The 24,893-nt window shown below is 30.7% G+C and overlaps 1 protein-coding gene across 1 annotated transcript; it reads right to left on the bottom strand.

Moving 5' to 3' along the window:
• Positions 1–1,246: 1,246 nt before the first annotated feature.
• On the bottom strand, positions 1,247–3,524 carry LOC129876391 (uncharacterized). Its single transcript, XM_055951822.1, has 4 exons — positions 3,258–3,524; positions 2,993–3,069; positions 2,518–2,591; positions 1,247–2,118 (listed from the first exon to the last, which is right to left on the bottom strand). Exons 1-4 carry the CDS (start codon positions 3,483–3,485, stop codon positions 1,496–1,498), a joined length of 1,002 nt encoding a protein of 333 aa, XP_055807797.1. The 5' UTR covers positions 3,486–3,524; the 3' UTR covers positions 1,247–1,495.
• Positions 3,525–24,893: the final 21,369 nt, after the last annotated feature.

A 24,893-nucleotide genomic window follows, 5' to 3' on the forward strand; every position in this document is an offset into this window, starting at 1 on the left:
CAAAATATAATTAAATATAGTTTGGACTAGGTCTATAGAAACATTATCATCGTGTTGAATGGTTGATCATTCCTCAAATTGATTATTTCAACGTAGGTGATATATATGGAGCTCTTGTCAAATACTTGAACATGTTGACAACTTTATTTTATTAGAGCAACAATATATACCTCTCATGTACGAGTACAATTCTTTTTTCTTCGACCACGTAGATGGAAAGATCAATTTGAGAAGTCAAAAATGTTTATTTTTCATACTCTCATTGTTTAAGATGAAATTATAAGGCCTTATCCTCATTTCCTTCCAAGGCAGGTGGAGACAAAAAAACAAAAAACAAAGATGGTTATAGTTTTTAAATTGTGGGACATAAGATGTAACTGAGTGGTTTGAGAAAACACATACATAATTTTTTATAACATGATGACAAATATTCTGGGAAAAAAACAGGTGTTTTTAGTTGTCCATATGGAGATTAAATCTTTAATATATTAACGTCCTACCTTAACTTTAATTTGTATACGCTCGTAAGTTATAATATAAAGCTTTTTTTCTTACACTATTAGGTTATTTGTAAGCCAATTAACTATATTAATAGTTTATATGCGGTCAGTTATAAATATATATAACACACTTCGAAGTTGATTAGTCCAACATTCAGTACATTTTCTTAATTTTCTACACGTAAACTTTCACCATCTACTTAATTACATGTGTTTTAATACATATATAGATTGTGATAGTTCATATAGAAAAATGGGATCACACAGTTGATAATTGAGATATGAAACTCGTAAAAAATGATACTTCAAATATATTATTGACCATTATCTCTTGCTTATTCGAAACTCACTTCCAATATTGAATTAGTATATATAGATTACGAATTAGTTACTCCTATATAAGCCTGTGAAAAATTGAAATATCAAAATGTATACACAATAGAATACTGGAATATAATTTGTCCACAGATCAAATTGACCATAGATTAGTATAAAAAATATTCATCACATGTGAGCAACTAACTATCTACACATTTCTTTCCTTTATTGATGATAAAGTTATTGTTATTATTATTTGTTACTATTAATTAACATTATTATTTTAATAACAATAAGGAATCACAAATGTGGTGGCTAATTTGTCGCCAGCATAAAGCTAAAACTCAAGAATAGCTCCAAAAAGAGTAGAGCAAAAAATTAAAGGAGAGCAAATTATTTTAATTAATAAATAAATAAATAAAGCAAATGGACAAAAAATTCATGCAATTAAAGAGATATATGAGCAAACTTCCTTGGGTACTTCTTGAAGAAAAAACATACAAAAAATTAATAACTAGCTATGTTACTCGAATTCTTCAATAATAATATACCTTTACATGCACTCATATTGAACACTTAACATAATTGCATAATATTTTAGAGAATCTGACACGAGAGCTAGCTAGCTTCAACATCTAAGTACATGAAATAATACCTGATTAACATCTTCATATTTGCTACTCGTTTTTATCATCATTATCAACTACCATCATTGCAACTGCATTGTCCGTTTGACCGAGTAGACTACTCAAAGATCTAGCTTTCACCATTCCAAGCTTCTTCATCTTCTTCTTCGTCGTTAGCGACTTTTTCTTGTTGTTTTCTTCATCATCAACAACACCATAATATTCATTATCATTTGGCAAAGATTTCTCTTTTTTTCCTTCTCCTTTCTTCTTCTTATTATTCATCGAGTTTCGAACTGTGCTGTTTATGCTTCTAAGTCTTCCTTTACCCAAATGATGCTCACACAATGAATATCCCACAAGGGTTTGTTGACAACATCTCCATCCTCTTCCATTAACACGACTACACCTTGATCCCTCTAGGATAACACTTCCTCTTTTGTTCTTCTTGTTTACATGATGATCAACTTTATGATCACTATTAATATTAATAATTCCTCGATAATGTTCTTCGTGTTCTTGCTCCTCCCCGTTAACATTTTCTTGCGGGCATTTCTTGTTTGTCTTTGATTTCATCGTGTTAATATTGCTTGTGTTGTTGTTGTGGTGGTAGCTGTCTCTTGATCTCTTTTTCAATGGAATTACCTTATGAACTTCTTCACACCATCTACCATCTATTATATATGTGCATGTACACATTCAATATTATAGCATATGATAAAAGAAGAATAATAAATATATATATATATATATACTACAACATTGAATATATGAATCTTAATTTTGTTTATGTTGTTGGATTCTCCAAAAATATTATTGCACCTATCTTAACTTTTTATTTGTACTTTCGGAGGCCTCGATCCATACCTAACGATATTTTTTGGAGAGTCTACCAAGCAACATAGGATTTTGGGATATATGAATCTTGATTTTATCTATGTGGCTAGAATCTTTAAAAATACCGTTGCACCCATGTCGAAAATCTTCCAAAATATACTATTACAAGCAATATTTTTTTGAAGAGTCAGAACAACGACATGAGATTTTAGGGTGATTAAGTTATGAAAAATTACCTTGATCAGAAGAAGATGATGGATGAGGAAGCAAAGAACCTAGCTGTGGTGTACTCAAAAAGCTTAATTTTTTCCTGAAGAAGCAAGAACAAGAAGAATTTTTTTTTGTTAATTCCCAAAATATATATAAAATATAAAGATGCACAGTGCAACATTCAGAATTTTCCCGTGTGATATGTTATAAAATATAAATGGGGACCATTATAGGGTAAAAAAATTAACTTTTTTTTTTTAAAAAAAATGGATTAAGATGAGATGAGGAATTGAATCATTGGATGAGAATTAAAACCTAAACAGTATTTTTCTAATTACAGTAATATTATTTCTTGTTTCTCCTACTACTATTATTATTATTATTATTATTATTATTATTATTATTATTATTATTATTATTATTATTATTCACCCTTTTTTTCACTAAGTAAATAGAAGAATTCATGAACAAACTTTTCTTTTTATGCATCAATATTCTTACTTGTTATCATTATCAATACTACTACCATTCTCTCTCCATAATTTCCCATCTTCACCTTCACCTTCACTTTCCACATCCTACAAATTAAATTAAATCAATTAGCACCAAAAAAAATTCATAATATTATACATACATCTTGCTTTTTTAAGTTGAAGATTTATGAGAAATAATAATAACGTCTGCGTGTTTTTGGTTGTTATTGTAGTATCATGAGTGCAATAATAATAATAATAATGAAACTGATTATTAATTAAATTTAACTAACCTTTTGTTCCAGTTTTGCTGGATTATTGTTGTTGTTACCACCAAAGACAACCCACCTGTTGTTGGTTGGTTTGCTTCCGGTGACGGTCGCCGGTTGATCAGACGGCTGTGAAAGGCTTAGATTTGGAAGATCAGACGGTAGAGATTCGTTGTTGGTGTTTAGTTGCACCACAACTGAATTACTGAGTTGGGGATCTGGAGGAGGAGGAAAACGTTTCCTTATTCTCATTATTACTAAAAAAAAAAAAAAAAAAAAAAAAATTAGCTCTATAACTTTCTACTATATATATATATATATATGTGTGTTTATTTATTTTTTGATGAAAACAAAAAAGGGTTTTTAGGGATTATTTTTTTTAAAAAAAAAAGAATTTTCAAGGGTTGATCTTGAAAGAAAAAATTGAGAAGAATTTTGTGTTTCTCTCTCTTAAAGTTGGGGTTTTTCTCTCTCTAACTTTTATTTGTTGCACCACACAAACATATACACTACATGAGACCACTAGGATATAAAGAAAGAAAAAGAGAAGGAGAGATATGGTATGAGAAGTGGCACGCGACAAATAACATATTCAGGTCGGTTGAACATGTTTCGTTGAAAAATTATATATATAAATATGTTTTATTAAAAAAAATTATATGAAATATATAAAATTATAAAATTATTTTTCTTACGTATGTATTAAATTTTAAATATTTTCATGAAATTTCTAATTTTGACGAGTGGTGGTACATAGATGGTGAGTAGTGGCACGTGTGAAGATGTTTTTATGGTTTTACACTTTTGTTTTAGGGGAAATAGAGAAAATAAAGAAATTGTGGGTCCAAATATGCACCAATGTATAAAGATGCTTTGCTCATGAAAACCAAAGATAAGCAATCTAACCAATTAGATTATTGAATTTAAATACTATTCCCTTCTTAGTCGATAATCAAAAATTGTTTTTTCAATGTTTGCCGCAAATATATTGGAGTTTGATTAATCTAAATTCATATGCTACAAGGCTTATTTCTGATCTCTATAAAAAAAAATCATTCTCAAAAAATGTAAAACTTTTAGTTAAGAATGAAAATACTACAACCATCGCATCATAGCTCATATTGATATATATAATAACGTTGGGCAATTATTAATTAAGTGATGGGTATTTAGAACTTGTTAGACTTTATATAGATATAGAAAATTAGAGTGAGGAACAGAAGGAGATGACATAATGCATTAAGAAGATGAAGGCTTATGACATATTGGATTTCCAGTTTCTTCTTATTATATATCATTTCTTTTGAAACCAAACTACCACTCATGCATATTACCTCATATATATATAACTGATTTCCTTTTGTTTAAGGTCTAGCAACCTTAATATATAATTTGGATCCTTTCTTTTTCTTGGATGAAAAAACTGGCAAGTCATATTGATTTCAAGATTAAACGAAATTTAGCCACTTTTTAATGCAAAAATAATATTTGGTTAAGAATATCCCTATATTAAAAGGAGTTTAACTTTGGTGCACAGTGTCGAGATTTTTTCACCATCAGGTAACTTAAAAAGATAATTACCATAATTTTTTCAAGTAATAATTACACCTTTTCAAAAAAATTATAATTATTAGTAGAAAAACATCAAAGGTAATTTGAATCCTAATTATAGTGTAATCCAAATTCCTTCCTAGTTTCTAGACTATTTCCTTTTTTAGTCCACCACTTTCTCTCTTTATTATCATGGCAGCGACGAAGCACAGTACTGCGATTCTTCTCTTTTCTATTTTTTATTTCTTTTGTTTTTCTTAAATTATTTCATTTTTCTTCCATTTTTTAATTTCAAAAGACCTTAATTCATGAGATTCACATTTATAATAATTATAATATAATGTGTAACCAGGAAGAAGATTTGAGAAAGATGGAAGATAAAGGGAATTATCCGGAAAAAAATTTGTGTTCTATGAGAAATACAACAATGAAAAAATGAAATTGACACTTCAAAAGACACTTGAGTTTCATGAAAAAATATTAATAAATTCTTGGTATTTAATCCTGAGGAAGGCAGAGGTGAAACAGAGAGACGGAGAAGAAAAATAAAAAATATCAGTCTTTATTTATTTTACAAAAAAATAAAACTAAATAATAATTACTAAAAATATATTTAGTAACCTACAATAGCAAATCAATATTACCTGATGGTGTAAGAAAATAATACACGTCAGTACACCAAAGGTAAACTCTATTAAAAAAGCGCAAGGACCCATTTCTTTAATTTATTAAAAGAGCGCAAAGATCTGTAACTTGTTTGAGTTCTTATATTTATTTATTTATTTGAATTCCAGCACATATGCTAGAATTTAACTTCTAAAAGTTTAAACTCCATTATAATATGTTGAAATTCACGTACAATGAGTCTTTGAACTTCACTGTGTTGGAGTTTTTACATGCAAAAGTTTTAAATTCAACATATTATGTTGCATTTTTGTGTTTTAAGTATGTATATTTTTATTTAAATTTATATTTGTATAAATTTAATTATTTTTTAATTACCTTACAAACTCTAATTAGTTTTCAATTACCGTCTGAAAAATGGCCATCGTTTTTTTTAAAAAAAAATGTTGACAAAAGAGTCCAATTAAGAAAGTATGGGCTTAGCCCGTTTTATATGGCCTGCCAACTTTGCATGAACATCTGAAAAAATCATGCATAAGAAAAAAGATACTGTCCCCATTCCAAAAAAAGTTAAATTTCAAGCTATTTCTTATTAGTTTTTTCTTGTTGTTTAATAGTTAACGAAGTTGATATATATATATATATATATATATTATTAAATATTATATTTTAAATCCTGATTAAGACCAAAAAGAAAAGCCAAACAGTTTTTCCTGATCTCTCTAGGTTTTCGTGGATATAGTTAGATAATATTTGTACTATTGGAGATGATAAGTATCTGATGGAATAATCAAGGTGCATGTAAGTAGATATAGACAATATTTTTATTCGGAAAAGAGAAGAAGGTATTTTGATCGTTTAGTTAGAATAATGCAGTTATTAGTAATAGATGAATTAGTTATAAAGAATCTCTTAAGTTATTCATGTATTGATTATGAAATACCACATAAAGACTCATAACTTATACTATACATGTTGCTTATGATCTTTCTAATGGGCTTTTTACTTGACACAAAAAGTAAAATTTCGTGTTGAGCCCAACAAACAATAAAGCCCAAATTCAGGACCTAAGAAGTCCAACTTGACTCCACCTCTACTCTACTTCTTCAGCCCAACTTTTCTAGCCCAATACCATCGCATGTGCTAAGTTTGCTTTTGAACATGTGATATAGAATTAGATTGATATGAAGTTGATCTGTTTGAACATACAATTCAGATTTCTTAAGTTGTATTTTTTTTTTCATCAACATGAAAACCCCATACGTTGGGAAAACTATCACAATTTCTCTAATTCTTACACAATCTTACCAAATGAACAAACCATTTTTCATAAATAAGATATTGAAATATCCAATGCTCCATATTGATAAATCGCAATCTCCATGTTTTTATATATAAAAAATGATAAACGTATGTGATTACAACTTTTAAATACATATAATTTTATAAAGATATACTAGTCAACATTAGTAACTAGTTATTCTTTAGTATAATCATTTCACATGGTACGCACAATCTCTTCATTGCGAGCATTAGTATTTTTTGCAAAATTTAAAATAATAAACTTCTTTAACAAAATATAAACTTATTGGTCAAGTTTTATATATATTTTTTTAAAAAAAATAATATAGAAATCACGATTTCAAACTCCAAATCATACTTTTTAGAGAATTTGAGATTTAAAAACATGATTTCAAATTACATGTACAAATACTGATTTAAGATCATGACTCCATATCTCATTTCCAAATGAAATTTAGTATTGGAGTTTGTATAAGGAATTGTAGAATGGGATTTCATAATTCCCTTTTGGTGCCTTGGATCATTATCTTGTGCAAAGGCTGATTAATTATAAACCATCAATAATGTCCATTTTCTTCTTGTGTTTTGGGCTTATTTGTCCCTATTCTAATGATGAATTTTATCCTAGCATGAAATAATATTTATATATTATCTCAAAAAATTCTAAAGTGAAAATGACTTTTTAATTTGACTCAGAAAAAAAAAACTTCATGATTAAGTAGACCACACGAGGAAAGGAGTAAACTTAAAGCAAAAAATGGTCAAACATTTCTCATCATTGCCACTATTTAAATAAAAATAAAAATAAAAATAAAAATAAAAATAAAAATGATTATTCTCAATTAAATATCAGAAGTTGTTTTCAATCATGCACCCACAATCGAAATGATTATAGGGTTTTTTCTCATGCATCAATTATAACAAGAATTGATCATGTAGGTAGGCCATGTTTGTTAATTTGTTTGATCAATATTATGTAAAATTATAGTCCACTTGAAATCTTGAAAATTACTTGTTTGTTTTTTGGGATTGATTGAATGATGACCATTTAAATTTACAATCAACTTACTACTATTAGGGGTGGTTTGGTTACTGATTTCAGGGAATTATCTCACTATAAAATTTGAATTATATATAGGTTAATCTGATGCACTAAAGCCCCCGTTATGCATGTGATTTATAGAAAGACCAGAAGGTGAAAGAATCTATTGTACGCGAATTTATTCTGCGGGCTTGAATCCGTGACCTCCTAATTTCATGACAATAACTTTACTTGCTACCGTCTTACCACCAAAAAGGGAAAAAAAATATACCATAATTATAAAAACTATCTATCTTGATTATGATATAAAATTATATAAGATAATCTAAACTTTGAACCAAACAATCCCTAAAGATAGTCTTCGAAGTTCTTAGAATAAATAAGTGCCTTTTGTTTTCTCTCTTTTTAAGTTCAATGGTGGGACTTCTTGAAGGGAAAATGTCAGTAGCAATAATAAAGAGTCAAAGACACTTATTACTAAGAGGTGTCATTTCATATCATTTCAAAAAAAAACTTTTATATTTATGTATACGCTATATATATATATATATATATGTATGCATAAAGTAAATTATAATATATCACCATTGCTTGAAACAATGTTATAACATAAATAATAACATATCTAGTATCCAAGTGTTGGTGTTGTATAAATCCTAAGGAAGAGACTATACATCATGTGTTCCTAACATCAGAAACTGCTAAAAGGACTTGGTCCTATTTCTGCAAGGCTGCAGGAATAAACATGGAGGGAGTGCAGCTGCAGCAACTAATTGGGAAATGGTGGAATGCATCAGTAACTGCTAGATTGAAACAGATATACGCTGCAGTGCCATCAATTATAATTTGGGAATTGTGGAAGAGAAGAAATGGTATCAAACATGGACATAGGGAGATCAGTAGCTCAGTAATATATATAGTACTAAACTCTATCCAAAGACTAGTACTACACAGAAATCCCTCAATTAGAACTATTCCTACCGGTTGGAAAAATCTGGTACATATGATGGAGGAAGGCAAGGCAAGATTGAAAGTAACACAAGTTAAATGGAAATTTCCTCCACTCGGTTGGTGTGCTTGCAACACAGATGGAGCTTCTAGAGGTAACCCAGGGAGGAGTGCTTATGGTTTTTGTGTGAGAAATGCACAAGGAAACCTAATATATGCTCAAGCAGATGAAATTGGAGATGCCACAAATATAGAAGCAGAGGTGGTGGCTCTACTGGAAGCCCTAAAGTATTGTAAAAATCAAGGACTTAATAATATTATCTTCCAGACAGACTCTCAAACCATTCAAAAAATTTTAACTGGAGACTGGAAACCTCCATGGAACATAGCAGGCTGGATTGAGGAAATGGAGGAATACAAAAGAGATATGGATGTCATCTTCAAGCATACCCTAAGAGAAGCAAATAAACTAGCTGATGCTCTAGCAAATTATGCGCTAGATGAAGGACCAATGCACTGCTACTTGTTTAAGGATTTGACCACAAAAATGAGAAGTATCCTTAATAGTGATAAAAGTCAAATTCCTTATTTAAGAATCAAGAAATTCTGAGAAGATGGAGGAAAAAGGAAAAGAGACGCAGGAAAAAAGACGAAACCAGAAGGAGGAAAATGATCCCTCATATAACAGCTTGTTTATTTTGCAGGTACACACAAAAGGACTAAACAAAACAAAGAATAGGACAGCAATACACTTAAACAACAACGAATCGACTCCAGAAGACAGGTCAGACACACCAGCAACTACAATGACGGAAAACAAACTGAGAGGAATAGGCACACATACTAGACAACCTTTATCACTAAGACACAACAGATTCAGCAAAGAGGAAGGGTGCACATCAGAAAGACCACACTTTTTAGCACTTTCATCATCAGCACACCTCAAACAGAGGACCAGATTAAACAACAAAAATGGAAAACGACAAGGGGAAGGACCCTCTCCTAATCAAAGCAGCAAATACATATACAGGGCTAAAATACACAAATCAGAAGAGAGTTAGCCCCTTCATCACTTTTATGAAAAACGATTCGGCAAAGAGGAAGGGTGCACATCAGAAAGACCAAAACACAACACCTTTTGGCACCTTCATCATCAACACACCGTATGGAAAGACGACAAGGAAAAGGACCCTCTCCTACAGCAAACACACATGCAGGGCTACAATACACAAGATCCAGGCAAATCAGACACAAATCAGAAGAGTTTTTAACCCTTTCATCACGTTCATGAAAATCGAGTCAACACACCGACATGCAAGGCTAAAAAACACAACAAGCAGCTAGATCAAGAGCACATCAGAAAGGATCCATCATCAATTTGGACCCTTCATCATCACAAACAGAGGAAACGAAGATGAAGATAGATGAAGACGAGGAGACACTAGGAAGACAATTGGGAAAGTGGATACAGTGTATTCAAAACATTGACAAGTTTTGATAATAATAAGAAGCCCAAAGGGCGTATTTCTTTTAAAAAAAAAAAAAATTAATAAAAAAAAAAAAAACATATCTAGTACAATTTTACAAGTGAACTTTGAAATACTAGACTGTCACTTTTCATTAACAAAGTTCTTCAAAGAAATCCTTCAATGAGGGATTTGTTAAGATCTAGATACTTTCTCAAGTGTTCACATCAATTAATTCATCTCTTTAGAATTAAAAGGACATAACTCTTTTGAGGATATATGGGACAAGGTGGAAGTGACTTTGGTAGAGGACAACGTGTAGGAAGCGACGTTGAGATGGTCCATACATATGAGGAGTAGATGTATGGATGCTACAGAGCGGAGGTGTAAGAAGTTGACTATAAATAGTAATTTTAGAAGAGTTGATTAGATAAGACATGACGTGATTTCAGCTTACTCATGAGCTTATAATATAGGAGGGTGTGGAAGGCACAAATTAGGGTAGAAGTAGGGGTGTTCATGGTTCGGTTTGGGTCGGTTATTAATTAAAACCATAACCAAACCAATTTAATCGGTTATTAAATGTCTAAAATCATAACCAAACCAAGTAAAATAATAACCACGGGTTTGGTTATTGTCGATTTGGTTCGGTTATTCAGTTTATGACTAGCCGAGACAATTCAAATATTCTCTCTCTACATTCTTCAAATTCTTACGAAGCTCTTTTTTCCTCACGGCCCACAAATGTTCGAAACAGAAAAGGAAACAACTTAAACATTCGAAACAAAAAAGAAAACAACTTAAAATCAATTTAAAATTTGAAATACTTCTTACAAACCTTCTCAAATTTTGACAATCTTGTACTTGGGGTTGAGGAGTTGAGGTTGCTCTTGAGCCTCCACTATTAGTCTATGACTGTGAGTCCGTGACTTTGTGAGAAACCAACGTGAGAGGAACAAAAATATAAAAGAAAAACAGATACTAGGGTTTTAAAGTTTTAACTTTTACCTTATGTTGCTGCCTGCTGCTTAAGCGCTTAGTGCTTATTAGAAATTTAGGATTTAGAATTGAGGATTTAGAATTGGGCTTGAGAGTTGGGCTAATAGGCTTGGATTGTTGGACTTGGACTGCTGTTTAGTGTTTATTAGAATTTATAATTGGGCCTGAGAGTTGAGCTTGGATTGTTGGGCCTTAAAAATAAGTAGATTAATATTAAATTAATAATTAAAAAAGGTATAAAATATCTTTAATTATTTATGAAAAACTAATATTATACATATAAATAATTATAAATTTAAGTTAGTTCATAATTATCGGTTTGGTTCGGTTATTTATTCGGTTATTTTTTCCTATAACCATAGCCAAACCAAATATTATCGGTTATTCAAATTTAAAACCAAACCAAACCAAACCAAATCAAACCAAATGTTGATTTTTCTATTCGGTTTGATTAAATTTTCGATTTGGTTTTGGTTTTAACCAAAACTGTGAACAGCCCTAGGTAGAAGGTAACAATGTGTCATGCTATTCATCCATGCTGGATAGTAGTCATCGTATTGCTTATGTAGTTTTTTTACCTTCGACTTTTGTTGCTATATGTTGTTTTGTTATTATCTATTCTTTCTAATCATTTCAATTTTTGGATTATTTTGGACGGTTTTTTTTTTAAGTTGAGGGTCTATCAAAAAATATCTTCTCTATCTCTGAGTTAGGTAAGGTTTGTGAAATGATTGGGTAAATCTTGTTTTTTCAAAAAAGTAGCCATTTAGTTAGGGAGAGATTAGATTGATCTTTATTTGATTAGTGAGGCAAATTGAAGGTAAACCGACAAAATCTAAATAACTTCATCTGAATTATATTAAACTAAGAGGAAAATAACATTTGCATAATTGTCAACATTATTGTTTGTTAAGATTAGGTGATAAAGCAATTGATTAATGTAATAATTATTAATGAGAACACAAGAGCACTTCAAGACTTTTATCCAATTGAATAAAGTGTTTGTGCTTACTAGAGAAAAGACATCTACCACTTTTTTTAATGAATGGAAGAAGGATATTGTATTTTCCTTGAGAGACAACATGATTAGTTAATTGTCATGCTCTTCTAATTCTCCTTATCTAATCATTATGAGATTTACTAATCATATATCTCACTTTTATAAACTTGGGATGCTGTTTAAATGCTGCCAAATGAAGAGACAAAAGGCACTCAAAAAATAGCAATACAGTTTGATGATGATGATGATGATCACAGTGATGCATCCTCTAACCATTATTATCATAGTATTCTTTTTATTTTTACATTTCCCATTAAATTTAATAACTTCATGTTTTCGAGTCGCAGAGAATAATTTAAACTGAGGCAATTTTTTCGGATTTGCTTTGTCTAATAATTTTGCTTTCTATTGTAATAGTCATTATAGCACAAATGTGGCTTAGCCCATAAGTTTCATGCAGACTTGACGTCATTTTCGCCTTTCTTTAATATATTATTGGTAAATCGGCATACACAAGTCATGACTATCTAAACCTGCTATTCCTTTCGTTTCGATTTAGTTGTCAAATATTTTTTAATTTGATTTGTATATTTAGTTATTACGGGAATTTTTTTTCCTATTACACCTTCAGTTTATTAACATTGAGTTAATATCTTAGAAAAATATAGTAAATTAATATTTTTGAAATCCTATCAATTAATAGGAATAAAATAGTAAACTAACTAAACCAATAATTATTTTCATAATAGGCGGACTAGCCTAAATTTGACTTGTAACTCGAAATGGATGGAGTAATATTAAAGATAATGGACCATTTTTGTTATTTTCTCCTTGATGCAATCTGATAAATTGCAATACAGTTTGATGATGATCATAATGATGCATCCTCTAGCAATTATTATAGTTTCTTTTTCATTTCTACAGTTTTGCTTAAATTTAATAATTAGAATTATATAAATATTTGATAGAGATTGAAAATGTCCATTTCTAACAAATTTAAACAATTAAAATTGCTCAAACAATACTTAAGTGACTATTTTAAACCTATTACCAAAGATATTGGATCATTTTTGTTCCGTAAGGCATACTAAAAGGTTGAGTGCTTTTTGCCATATAACTTTTTCCGTTTCTAAAATTCAAACTCGATATCTTTAATTAAAAATAAAAGAATCATATTCATTTGACGGTCACTATATTTCCAATATTCTATTATCATCCTAGTTTATGTGACTTGTCAATTTACAAAAATCAAACATGGGTATTTGTTTGAAGTTTTGGAGTACTTGTTGAGTTTTTGCTTTCATGATAGTAGAATAATATTTACTTTTACAAGATTTGAAATTGCTAGAACTACTATAATTATTTTGTCTCAAAGTAGTTAATTAGTCATTTATCTTTTAAATGCTTTGGATTTAGCCCTTCTTAATTCCATAAGAGAAGATAATTATATCTAAATAATAGGTTTAAGGTGAAGGGTCAAATCGTAAAGTAAAATATTAGGATTGAACATAATAGAGAATGAAAGAAAAAAGACTTTAGGATTTTTTTTTTGTGTGTGGGTGGTGGTAAAGAAGGGGGGGGGGGGATGTAAGGGAAAAATCATTCTAAAACATATTTGATATAAACATAATACTGTTGTAAAATAGACTAGATTAATAATTTAAGAAGGAGAAAATAATAACAAGAGAGATAATGAGGGAAAGAGGAAAAGAGAGGAGTTGTGCGTGTTTTTCTGTATGTATTCACTCGTTCATTTGCACAGAATGTGCATATTATATAGGCATTACAAGGAGTCAATTTTCTTGCCTAACTTGCCCAACTATCCAAGTGGGTGGGTACCACTTGGATAGATACATCCATACATAACACTCCCCCTTGGATGTCCACGTGTAATGTGTCTCCATAGATGTTGTGCCTCGTTGAAACCTTACTAGTAAAAACCCATTGGAAAAAAATCTAGCGAAGGAAAAAGAGTACACATAACTGGTAATACGCCTTGAATGCTGCCTCATTAAAAACCTTACCAGGAAAACCCAGTGGGACAAAACCTTGGTTAAGGAAAAAAGAGTGCAGCGCGTATTTACTCCCCCTGATGAAAGCTTCATTTGATATTTTGGAGATGGCGCATTCCAACCTTATGCCTTAGCTTCTCAAAAGTTGATGTTGGTAATGCCTTTGTGAATAAATCTGCAAGATTATCACTTGAACGAACTTGTTGTACATCAATTTCACCATTCTTCTGAAGATCATGTGTGAAGAATAATTTTGGTGAAATGTGTTTCGTTCTGTCTCCTTTTATGAAGCCACCTTTCAATTGAGCTATGCACGCGGCATTGTCTTCGAATATAATTGTGGGTATTTTAACATTATTTTCTAGACCACATCTTTCTTTGATGAACTGTATCATCGATCTCAACCACACACATTCTCTACTTGCTTCATGAATTGCTATTATTTCAGCATGATTTGAAGAAGTAGCAACAATGGACTGTTTTGTAGATCGCCATGATATAGCAGTCCCTCCGTGTGTAAACAGATAACCTGTCTGAGATCGAGCTCTATGTGGGTCTGATAAATAACCTGCATCTGCATAACCAATAAGGTCTGCGCAACCTTTGTTAGTATAAAACAAACTCATATCAATAGTACCTTTCAGATATCGCAAAATATGTTTGATACCATTCCAATGCCTTCGCGTTGGGGATGAACTATACCTTGCTAGCAAATTAACAGAAAATGTTATGTCAGGTCTAGTTGCGTTAGCAAGATACATAAGTGCACCAATAGCACTGAGATATGGTACTTCAGGACCAAGAATTTCTTCATCCTCTTCTGGAGGTCGAAATTGATCTTTTTCCACTTCAAGTAATCGAACAACCATTGGAGTACTTAATGGATGTGCTTTTTCCATGTAAAATCTTTTTAAGATTTTCTCAGTGTAGGCAGATTGATGGACAAAAACTCCGTCTGCTAAATGTTCAATTTGCAGACCTAGACAAAGTTTTGTCTTTCCAAGGTCTTTCATTTCAAATTCTTTCTTTAGATATTCAATTGCCTTTTGGACCTCTTCAGGGGTTCCAATGAGATTTATGTCATCAACATAAACGGCGAGTATAACAAACTCTGATTCCGTTTTCTTAATAAAAACACATGGACAAATAACATCATTAATATAACCTTCATTTATTAAGTACTCACTTAGGCGATTATACCACATACGCCCTGATTGTTTCAGACCATATAATGATCTTTGCAGTTTTATTGAGTACATCTCCCGAGACTTATTACATGCTTCAGGCAATTTTAATCCATCTGGAATTTTCATGTAAATTTCATTATCAAGTGAACCATAAAGGTAAGCTGTAACTACATCCATTAGATGTATTTCAAGATTTTTATGTACAGCTAAACTGATGAGATATCGAAATGTTATTCCATCCACAACCGGTGAATATGTTTCTTCATAGTTGACTCCGGGTCTTTGAGAGAATCCTTGTGCAACAAGGCGTGTCTTATATCTTACAATTTCATTTCTCTCATTTCGTTTTCTAACAAAAACCCATTTATAACCAACTAGTTTTACACCTTCAGGGGTTTGGACTACAGGTCCAAAAACCTCACGTTTAGCAAGTGAGTCTAATTCTGATTGAATTGCCTTTTGCCATTCTGGCCAATCACATCTACGTCGACAATCTTCGACGGATTTAGGTTCAAGACTTTCACTATCTTGCATGAGGTTAATTGCAATATTATATGCAAAAACATTATCCACCGTAATTTTTGATCGATCTAAATTTATCTCATCACCGATAGAACTTATTGAAAGTTCTTCATTCACTTGAGTCTCGGGTTCACTGATTTCTTCAGGAATATTAGGATTACTCAAACCTTGACCTTCTTCAGGAAGTTCGTGTGTAGTATCATCTTTATTATTTCTTACGCTTTTTTTTCTAGGATTTTTATCCTTTGAACCCAACGGTCTACCACGCTTCTGGCGTGTTTGAGATTCAGAAGCTATGATACTTGTAGATGGTCCTTTTGGGACATCAATTCGGATAGGTACATTCACTGCAGGGATATGCGACTTAGTTATCCATTTCAAATCAGTAAATGCATCTGGCATTTGATTTGCTATTTTCTGTAAGTGGATGATCTTCTGGACCTCCTGCTCACATGTGCGGGTGCGTGGATCAAAATGTGATAGTGATGAAACTTTCCACGCAATTTTTTTTTCTTTTTCGGGTTCCTTTTTCTCTCCCCCTAATGGCGGGAAAATTGTTTCATCAAACCGACAATCTGCAAATCGAGCAGTGAATAAATCTCCAGTCAACGGTTTAAGGTATCGAATTATGGAGGGTGAGTCAAACCCAACATATATGCCCAACCTTCATTGAGGGCCCATTTTTGTACGTTGTGGTGGTGCTACAGGCATGTATACTGCACAACCAAAAATTCTTAAATGGGCTATATTTGGTTCATGACCAAATACTAATTGTGACGGAGAGTATTTATTATAATGTATCGGTCTTAGACGTACAAGTGCTGCTGCATGTAAAATAGCATGACCCCAAACAGTAATTGGCAATTTTGTTTTCATTAGTAGAGGTCTTGCTATCAATTGTAGGCGCTTTATAAATGACTCTGCAAGGCCATTTTGAGTATGAAGATGAGTAACAGGATGTTCAATTTTTATCTCAATTGATAAGCAATAATCATAAAATGCTTGGGATGTAAATTCTCCAGCATTATCAAGGCGAATGGCCTTAATTGGATAATCTGGGAATTGCGCTCTCAAACTTATTATTTGTGCTAACAACTTCGCAAACGCCAGGTTGCGAGATGATAACAGGCACACATGAGACCATCTAGATGATGCATCTATTAGGACCATAAAATGTCTAAACAATCCACTTGGTGGATGAATAGGTCCACATATATCTCCATGTATACGCTCTAAAAATCCAGGAGATTCGATGCCAACCTTCAGGGTCGATGGCCTGGCAATTAATTTGCCTTGATAACAAGCAGCACATGAAAATTCATCATTCGTAAGAATCTTCTGGTTCTTTAACGGATGTCCAGTTGAATTTTCAAGAATTCGTCTCATCATTATTGATCCAAGATGACCTATTCGATCATGCCATAGGCCCATAGCACAAATGTATTTGGATCAGTAAACTTCTGATTTACGATCATATTTGCTTCAATTGCACTAATTTTTGCATAATATAGGCCAGATGACAGAGTTGGTAATTTTTCCAAAATATATTTCTGGCCTGAGACACTCTTGGTTATACCAAGATATTCAATATTCATTTCATTTAATGTCTCAACATGATATCCATTTCTGCGGATATCTTTAAAACTTAACAAGTTTCTTGGGGATTTAGAAGAAAATAGTGCATCTTCTATAACAATTTTTGTCCCTTTAGGCAGAATTATAGTAGTTCTTCCGGAGCCTTCAATCATTTTGGAATTGCCAGATATCGTAGTAACATTAGCTTTTCTTCTAAGCAAGTTGAAAAAATATTTCTCGTCTTTAAAAATAGCATGAGTTATTCCACTATCAATTACACAAATATCTTCTTGATTTATCATTGATCCAAACAAGATTTGAGGCATTTTCATATTTTCTTCACAAAGAAAGAAAGTAAATATTATAATTAATACATAATTTATTATACAAAATTTTATTTTATTACATGGATCTAGAAAAATATAAACATAATATTTAATACATACAACAACAAAGAGAATTGTTTAAATATTATCGGGCTTATCAACATTCATATTTACTTCTGGAAAATTAAAGAAATCAGCTACATCCAGATGCATGGGCTCAATATTGTCCTCAGAGATAAAATTTGTCTCTGGATTATTTTCTGCCCTCTTTAACGATGCCTGATATAGCTGAACCAAGCGTTTTGATGACCGACAAATCCGCGACCAGTGCCCCACACCTCCACATCTATGACATATTATTTCTGAATTATTCTTCGGTAAAGCTTCTGGCTTTTTACCCTGCCTTTTATATTGCTGATTATTTCTCGGTGTCAGCCGAGCATCATGATTAAAATTTCTTCTTTGACTACGACCACGACCACGACTGGGGTCATGGCCTCTTTCTTGTTGGTTAGAATTTGCCTGATTCACTTCAGGGAGTGGCAAAGAACCAACTGGCCGACTATCATGATTTTTCATTAATAGTTCATTATGTCTTTCAGCAATAAGAAGGTGAGAAAGTAATTCAGAATATTTTTTAAAGCCTTTTTCGCGATATTGCTGCTGTAGGAGCATATTCGCGGGTGGAAATGTGGAGTATGTTTTTTCAAGTTTATCTTGTTCCGTGATTTCATCTCCGCATAAAGTTAACTGAGCTATAATTCTAAATAAAGTAGAATTATATTCAGTTATATTTTTAAAGTCCATCAGTCTCAGATTTAACCAGTCATAACGTGCTTGTGGAAGCATGACCAACTTCAGGTGGTCATACCTTTCTTTTAAATTTTTCCACAATTTCAAGGGATCTTTTAATGTAAGATATTGTAATTTAAGACCCTCGTCAAGATGGTGGCGGAGGAAAATCATAGCTTTTGCATGATCTTGACTAGATGCCGTGTTATCATCTTTGATGGTGTCTGCCAGACCCATCGATTCAAGATGAATTTCGGCATCTAGTGCCCATGAGGAGTAATCTTTTCCAGAGATATCCAAAGCAACAAATTCAATTTTGGAAATATTTGCCATTTTATAAAAATAAAATTAAATAAAACTCTTACCACTTTTGTTACCTTGAAAATTAGCCGGAGCCTCGTGCCGATAACGTGTTGTAAAATAGACTAGATTAATAATTTAAGAAGGAGAAAATAATAACAAGAGAGATAATGAGGGAAAGAGGAAAAGATAGGAGTTGTGCGTGTTTTTCTGTATGTATTCACTCGTTCATTTGCACAGAATGTGCATATTATATAGGCATTACAAGGAGTCAATTTTCTTGCCTAACTTGCCCAACTATCCAAGTGGTTGGGTACCACTTGGATAGATACATCCATACATAACAAATACATCTTTTTATAAACTTTTAAATATTATATTTTTATGCATATCAAGTGAATTTTTTTCACTCTTGGAGTCATGCTTTATAGCAAGTTATGATTGTAGAATTGAGATTTATGATTAAAGTAGTGAAAGAATAATTGATCATTTCTTTTCTGACCACATATAAAGCAAAAAAGAAAGAATAGAGTAAAATGGTCAACAATTGGCGTATAATATTTATTTTGGGATTCAATTAATTTAAAATTATATTACGTAAAATTAATTAAAGGAAAATGTTTCTTATTAGAACTTTTTTATACTCAAAACTGAATTCAAAAGGGATTCTATCCATCTCAATACGACCTTTTGATAGTTCAAGATTTTATTTTCACAAAAACCTCATACTTCTATACGTTTGAGAAAAGGTTCAAGAAGAAAACTTGAAATAATGATTCCCTTTCAATACTTCTCTGGTCCATCATTTTCATAGAAATAACGATCACTAACCACTTTTTAACTTTATATTTGGAAAGAAATTAGTAGTTTGAAATTTCAAATTACACAAGTAAAACTTTTTTATATTAAGAGTAATGACTATTTTTCAATTACGATTGCTCAAAATTATTGTTATTAGTGAGTTTTAGCTCAAATTTTATGAGTATGTGTTAGAAAATTTACTAAATATAGATAAAACATAGACGTAATTTAGATTCACTTCTAATACTTGAGGTAGCTGGCCTTAAAATTTAAAATTCATAAAATTCAAATATTGAATTCATCACTACATATAGTAAATATGGGCTAAACAAAGAATAAAACATGTAGTGATCAGTTTAGCTGCAAAATGGGTCCAATAATATAAACAAGTCATCAAAAAAAATCTTAAGGGCTCAATTAATTGACTATTTAAAAATTTCATTTGTTAGTGAAAGTTTGATTTTCCTCCTTATAATTTTCGCTCCCATTTCTTCTTTCCTTACCCCCCACCCCACCCCACCCCACCCCACAATTTATTCTATTGTTTTTAAAGAAAAAAGCCGTCAAAGCACAAAATTAATGATAGAACAAATGAAAAGATGGTACTATAAAGTTTGTGTCAACAGGAAAAGTTTATGCTTCGGTGATATAAACCTGCATTTAGATATTTATCAAAAAAAAAAAGAAAAAAAGATTTGAAAGGATTATATACTTTCTTTTTATTTGATATCATCACAATGTAATCCTAAAGGATTTGAGAATCTTATTTAAGGAAGAAATTTGTGGAACGCAAGTGTTATTTTATCATTTGTGTAAATTTCTTTTTATTTAGAGTAAATTTTGTTAGATTTAATTTCTCGATGTTTTATACTTTTTTTATATAGTACTGAATTGTTAATATCCTTTTGTAGATTTAGATGGATTGATTGAATTACGCAAAAATATTGTGTCTTTTTAATTGGTATATTATTGTATCTGATTTAATTATCGTCTTTTCATATTTGCTTTGTTAGCTTTAGTATGACATTTGATCATTTCGATCGTATTACAAATAAATAAGTTTCTAAAGAATAAGAAATACTTTCACAGTGAAAGTAGGGAAATAAGTTCCACAAATTTTGTGTTCTTCCCACCCTCTAACACGCCTCATCTTCATCCCCTTCAACGTAATCCCCATCCCCACTATCCGCATCCGCATCCGCATCCCCACCCCAACCCCAACCCCACCTTTTCATATATAGTAATTATTTTTAATTATATACAAATATTTTTATGATAATATCTTTTACTTACACATTAAACTTTGAAAATATTTTTTTTTAAAAGGAAAAAAAACATTTTCCTTACACACACCTAATATACATATGATTACTAAGTAAGGAATTTGTCTGCTGTGGATGATGCAACTATCCCCATCACAACTTAAGTATTTCAGTACATAATTATTTCTACTCTTTATTATGTATGCCATCTTTTAGGTGCAAAATTTTCTTTACCTAATTATTGCATGCGTCACTCACGTGACATGCCCTTCCACAATATTTATTTATTAATTTCCTATTCACATTTTTCATTTTTCATTTTTTTTTTTGGTTTTGAATTTACCACATTGAGAAAATCATTGAGGAAAAGATTTCACTAATCATGAGTATATCTCTCATTATTAATGTTCTTTCTATTATTGCATTTTCTTCCTCCTTTTTTGACCTCTAGACATTTCATTCAAATGTGATTAACACTAAGATTATTATATATATGATTAATCAATCACAATATATTTTATTTTCTATGTTCAAGTATTTTTTTTCTTCTCAAATTACATATGATCTTAGGTAATGATTATATCTAAATTGCTAATTATGCCTAAAAAATTTAGGTTTGAAGACCTTAATATATAACATAAGTTGTTACCATTGCATTACAAAAATACAACCCTTTTCTCTTTTCTTTCAAAGAAAGAATCTAAAATCAAATAGGTACCGCCGTTTTCGGCTGCTCATTTCATGTCTTGAAGAAAGAGTAGGCTTAAGTAACGTAATAGGAGTTCAATAATAGCTATGCTATTACCCTACTGATTTAAGGCCTTCGTCCGATCCTTTCAAACTAATTAATTCCAGTCATATCTCTTCATAACAATTATTCTTTATCATAATATTTTATTATAATAGTTTTTAAAAAATCATAATTGAATATTTTTATATTATATTATATATTTATTATAATAATATTTTTCTATAATATTAAAAAAATTATTAAAATAAATAACACTATTATAGAGATATTTAACTTTATGGATTGATAGAATTAATAATACATAGCAAATTGGAATTATAAATAGTGACGCCTCCCTAGTTTTGGCCCTTTATATGGGGGGAGGGGGGGGGGGGGGGAACCTCTATTGAAAACCATTTAAATTTCATGAACTAACTTTTCACCTTTGCTTAAATTGTGGCCAGAAATTTGGCATAATGCATAAAGAAAACTATCTATTTAGTTATTAATTAAAAAAAAAAGGACTACTAGAAGGATGTTTGATCTAAAAATAATAAAATGTATAAACCATTAGCGGCAAAGTTGTAGATCTGTTTATGAATTCAATAATTTTAACTTAAATTTTATAATTATATTAAAAATTCACTTAATTATATAAATAATTTATTCAGAACCTATAAAACTTAAAATTTCAATTCTGATAAGTTTCTTTTTCTCTTCAATTTCCTTTTTTTTTTCCTTTCTTGTGGGTGGAGAAGGAGAAAGGGGTTAGTTATCCCATGTCAAATTTATGATTTTATGCCATCCCTAAATAATTTCCAATAATTCCATCTATATATACATATAATATATTTCTCCATTTTAATGTGGAACTTATCATTCTTATCATTAAAGACTATGCATGAGTTCAATAATTGCAAGGATCCCAAAAGCATGACAAACCTGACCTATATTCCTGGCCATGTGTATCTGTTTTTTTTTTTTTTGAATTTTTTTTTATCATTATTGTAGAAAACAATAAAATTAAAGGACCGTTCATCAATACGTTGTGATAAAATGATTGAGATTTTTTAATTTTTAATTAGAAGTTTTGAATTCGAACTTCTAAAAATGAAAAAATTACATTAGCAGTATCACCTACGAAAATAAGTCTTGTAATACATAAATTAAGATTTAATCGAGTTTTAATACGAATATTAAAAATAATAATTTAAAGGACCCTTCTTCAAATAATCAATCAGCCAAATCCCATGCGTTTTGTGGACCACCCACCCCCTTCTTTAAACCCCCCCACATTTTCTTGTTTCTCAATTAAAATCCAACCAAAATTACTCCCCTAGTGTTAAATGGACCACATTTTTGTAACTGTACGTTTTACCCCTCAATAATTTACCATATTAAATCAACAGTACGCGTGAAAGAAACAAGTTTTTTTTTTTTACTCTGCACTCAATATTTACAAGTTTAGTGAGAATGAAATTAAAGATGGAAGTCTTCTCGAATCTTCTTTCATTTCTCAACAATGAAATAAGACAAGCTCATGAACTTATTATTTTAGGTTGAAGCAAGTTGATAGGATTCCTTTTCTACGTCCTCATGTTCCCTCTTTCAATCAAAACATATATGGGGGCGAAAAAAAGAAAGAGAGGATGAGATTTCTCTTGCTTTTGACATATCGAGCCTCTAGTAAGCAGCTTGCACGATGGGCTATAAGCCTAATAGTAACGTGCGTTCTTATCAATTGTATCGTTGTGTCGGGGAGATGAGAGTCCCGATCAGTAATATGAATAGTTTAATGCGCTCATCGATATTTGACTCTAAAATATGAATCATTTCAATATTTCAAGTCACATTAACGTTAGTAAATATATGTTATACGTTTTCACAAATATGATTAGTTAATTGTAATAACGCCTTATTATGAAAGTAAGCAAGCAAACGAATGATGATGATTCAACCGATAAGCCAACAAACCATTATACATACCATCATTGGATTCCAAGAGACATCCATTGTAGTTTTATTTAGGCTAAACGTCACCAAGGCTTTTAATCATTTAAGTCGTGATAATTGGTAGTAAGTAATAATAGGAATATTTAACACTTCTACAAAGTTTAATCTATCATTTATTGTATTTTATATTTCGGAATTGCTAAATGTGGTTTGTTTGTCTGGTAGATAAAACATATGTTGGGGGTGGGTTCAATTTATGGGGCAAATTATGGTCTTAATTCCATATTAAATCCGACCAAACTTTTAATCACCTTTTTAAATGTTATTTTCTTCGTTCCATTTTATCTGTCATTTTTTCTCATTTCGTATTAATTAAAAAATAATAAATAAGGTATTATATATTAAGTTATGTTTATCTAATAAAAGTAGATTGGTTGTATTCTCCTATATATCGTTATTTTTTTAAAATATTAAGACTATAGTAGGAAATAATATTGAACTATATAATTTTAAATTTCTAAAAAATTATTATTATTATTTATAAGAAATAAACAAACTAAAGCAAAAATTAAAATGAGACGGAGGAATAGTAAACTCCACTCATCCCTCTTTCTTGCCATTGTAATTCCTTTGCTAACACAAGATATGATTTATTATTTTCATCATAACAAAAATCACTAAAAAGATTTTTTTAAAAAAAAAATAGAAGAAGAAGAAGGAAACATACGAAAAATTTAAAAAATCAACATATAAATTACATATCTTTTTCTTATTTTATGATTAAGACGATCGCAATAAAATGTCTTAATTAAGTCACAATTTTAATTTAGATAACCAATCACAATAAATCTCAAATCAAATCACAGAAATTATTAATTAACGACGAACAACTTTACTACATGTTACGTTTAAAATTTGTAAACAATGATGGTTTTGGCCTTTTAATGATTGATCATTTAATCATCCTTCATTATGGCTACCTATTTTTTGGCCCCTGCTATATTTTTAAACGTGATTAATATTTGCAACTTATATGTACTAATCGATATTAACGACGCTCATTACATTAATAGTAACTTTTTGCTTTTAATTAAGTCATGCTATATCAGTTTATTTTATTTTATTTTATGATTTTGGTAGCCGTATAAGCAGCAATTATACAATTCCATTAATGCGTCTGAGTTATAATTAAGCTCCTCATACATAGGGTGGGTGTCTCATAATTTATAACTCAAAATATTAATGTCTTATTTTTGAAACTCAAAATT

This window comes from Solanum dulcamara, chromosome 12 (assembly GCF_947179165.1).
Source record: "Solanum dulcamara chromosome 12, daSolDulc1.2, whole genome shotgun sequence".
Taxonomy (NCBI): Eukaryota; Viridiplantae; Streptophyta; class Magnoliopsida; order Solanales; family Solanaceae; genus Solanum; species Solanum dulcamara.